Here is a 2,737-nt window from a genome sequence, read left to right as displayed (position 1 = left end):
AAGTATTGAATGAAATTTTATGTTGCTCTATGGTCTCAATTTTTGCATTATTGTTCCAGAATTTGATCACTCTAAACATGGCATGCAACTCTTTGTTGTTCCTATTTCCCTATGGGGTATAATAGGGAGTATCCTTCGTAAATGTTTGTATCATCAATGTGCTATTTATTTCTTATATTATTTCTGTACCTTCCCAATTTGGTAGGTCCCATTATCAAGACTTCAGCATCCCTAACGGCATCAAATATTTTAACTGAGGATGCATATGTTTCTCTCTTTGCATTCAAATTCCATAATAAATACTGATATATATACATACATATATGTACACCTTCAAATTTGGTATATTTTTTCTGCCAGCTTTAATTTCTTGAGTTCCTCTAGTGAGTTTTAATTTTCTTATTTTACTTTTCAACAAGGCAATTTATTTTTGCGTTTTAAAAAATTTCTAGCTCTTAACTGACAATTTTTAAATTTGATTAAGCATTCAGACCTTCTTTAATTATACAAGGTTTCCTTTTGTTTCTTGCCTGAACTTACAATGGCTGCTTTGAAGTCTCTGAACTCTGGCTTTCGCTTTTGGATCTCTCCCATTGCAGTTTTGGTTGCATGCTTTTTTTCTCTTATGCATAGATCACCTTTTCCTATTTTCATACCTTATCTTTTTTGCTGAAAATTGAAAACCTTAAAAACTATATTTTTTGGACTCCCCTTTCTCTTCCAGTTCCAGCACTCAAGGAACTGCCGTCGTGGTGCAGACATGGCCAAGTCCAAGAACCACACCACTCACTACCAGCCTCGAAAATGGCACAGAAATGGCATTAAGAAACCTTGGTCACCGCGATATGAGTCTCTTAAAGGGGTGGACCCCCAATTCCTTAGAAACATGCGTTTTGCCAAAAAGCACAACAAGAAGGGCCTGAAGAAGATTCAGGCCAACAATGCTAAGGCCATGAGCGCCTGTGCCGAGGCGATCAAGGCCCTGGTGAATCCCACGCCGACCAGCCCCGTGATCACAAAGAAAAACAGTCGCAAGCTCAGTCGACTTACATATATTGCTCACCTCAGGCTTGGGAAAAAAGCTCGTGCCCACATTGCCAATGGTCTCAGGCTTTGCCTGCCAAAACCCAAGGCTGAAACCAAGGATCCAACCAAGGTTAAAGCCAAGGTTCAAATGAAGGCTAACGCCAAGGCTCAGATGAAGGGTAAATTCAAGCCACAAAGTAATACACAGATAGCTGCAGCTCCAACACCAGCTCAAGCTGCCAAAGGTGCCCAGGCCCCCACCAAGGCTCCCTAAGAGGCTGTCAGTGTGAGCGTGGAAGGACTGGTGCGATCTCTGGGCGGTCTCCAGTCGGGTCCTCCTGTGCTGTTTGTACAAATAAACCTGAGAGCAGGAAGGAAAAAAAAAACTGTATTTTTGCAAACTTTCCACATGTTGTGTGCTGTGGCTGTTTGCTTGTCATTAATTTGTTTGTTTGTTTAGTAAATTAACTGATCTGAAATGATGGAGTCATTTTATCCCCGTCAGTGCACCGCTTCTCATATTCCTGTTAGATATCCTCTTTTGTATGGATTCTTCTGTACTTAAGCATTACCTCTGGAACTGCATAAACCACAAATCCTTCAAAGGTCAGATCTTACTCTTCTTTAGTCAGATGTTTACATTTTACAGTTGCATGTTATGTGGTATTTGCTAGCAAATTGATTATGATTCCAGGAAAGGTACTTTAGGTTTCTCTTCTCCCGATCCTCTCTAGTAAACTTCAGGTTGCTTTGTAATTTTGTCCATTTCTACTTGTGTGGTGGATTTAAGAACATCCTTGTAATTACTTGATACCAAAATATCCATTCTTTTTAACAATCCCATCAGACGTGAAATTCTCCACAGCTATGTCCTACTTAAGAAATCATTGTCCTCAGACAGAGATCAGGAACTCCTTCACTTTATGACTTGCCTCTCCTCCAGGGAAGAATTTCTGTAATACCTCACAGGGCTGGAGACAGACACAGAGGCTTCCTGATAGCTATACTCCTGCTCAAACTGAATCTCAGGTACGTGACTGGGGCATGATACTGTGTTCCGTAGTTTTTGCTTATTTCTCCCAGTAAAGAGGTAGGTAATCCCATCAAAGGCCAAGACCCAGAGACTATAAAACCTGGCTCCCAGAAGAGAACAACACAGAGTCTCCTGCCCCTGTGCCTGGCTGTCCTCACCGGGGACCCTAGAAGGGGAGCGGGTTGAGTTTCCCTCCCTGCCCCAAGCAGAGCCCCGACAGCCAAAGACCTCCAGAACCAGCCACAGCCATGCTGAGACCACTCTCCACACGCATGAAGGAACCAGCAGAGGAACCCAGGCATGAAGGTCCCAGGGCTGAGATCTCCAAGCCTGCTTGGAGCGGGACTGGGCCTCCTCCACCCAGATCCCCCATCTTCCAGTAGGTAGGCATCACACCCACCAACTGTCCCCGGTGCCAAGTAATCTCATCAACGGCCAAGACCCAGAGACTATAAAACCCAGCTCCCGGAAGCATGTGGCCACATTTACGGCCGCGCAACATCTTATTATCTAGTCCTTACTCTGGAGAACTCGGCAAGCTACCGAAAGCATCCTGCCCGCACAGCAGAGTCTGGCAAACTCCCCGTGGCATACACAATATGCCAAAAACCAGTAACAATGATAGGTCTCATTTTCCTGAGCCTGAAAGAGCCTTGAATATGGCACTTTCTAAAATTT

At 43.7% G+C, this 2,737-nt stretch overlaps 1 protein-coding gene across 1 annotated transcript; it reads left to right on the top strand.

Annotated features, from left to right (window-relative positions):
- The first annotated feature begins 712 nt into the window (after window positions 1–712).
- On the top strand, window positions 713–1,400 carry LOC130033537 (60S ribosomal protein L29-like). The gene has a single exon (XM_056125301.1). The coding sequence runs from the start codon at window positions 761–763 to the stop codon at window positions 1,298–1,300; it is 540 nt and encodes a 179-aa protein (XP_055981276.1). The 5' UTR covers window positions 713–760; the 3' UTR covers window positions 1,301–1,400.
- The last annotated feature ends 1,337 nt before the right edge of the window (window positions 1,401–2,737 follow it).

The sequence above is a fragment of the Sorex fumeus genome, unplaced genomic scaffold, assembly GCF_029834395.1.
Source record: "Sorex fumeus unplaced genomic scaffold, SorFum_2.1 ptg000054l, whole genome shotgun sequence".
Taxonomy (NCBI): Eukaryota; Metazoa; Chordata; class Mammalia; order Eulipotyphla; family Soricidae; genus Sorex; species Sorex fumeus.
This window is presented reverse-complemented; position numbering and strand designations above follow the sequence as displayed.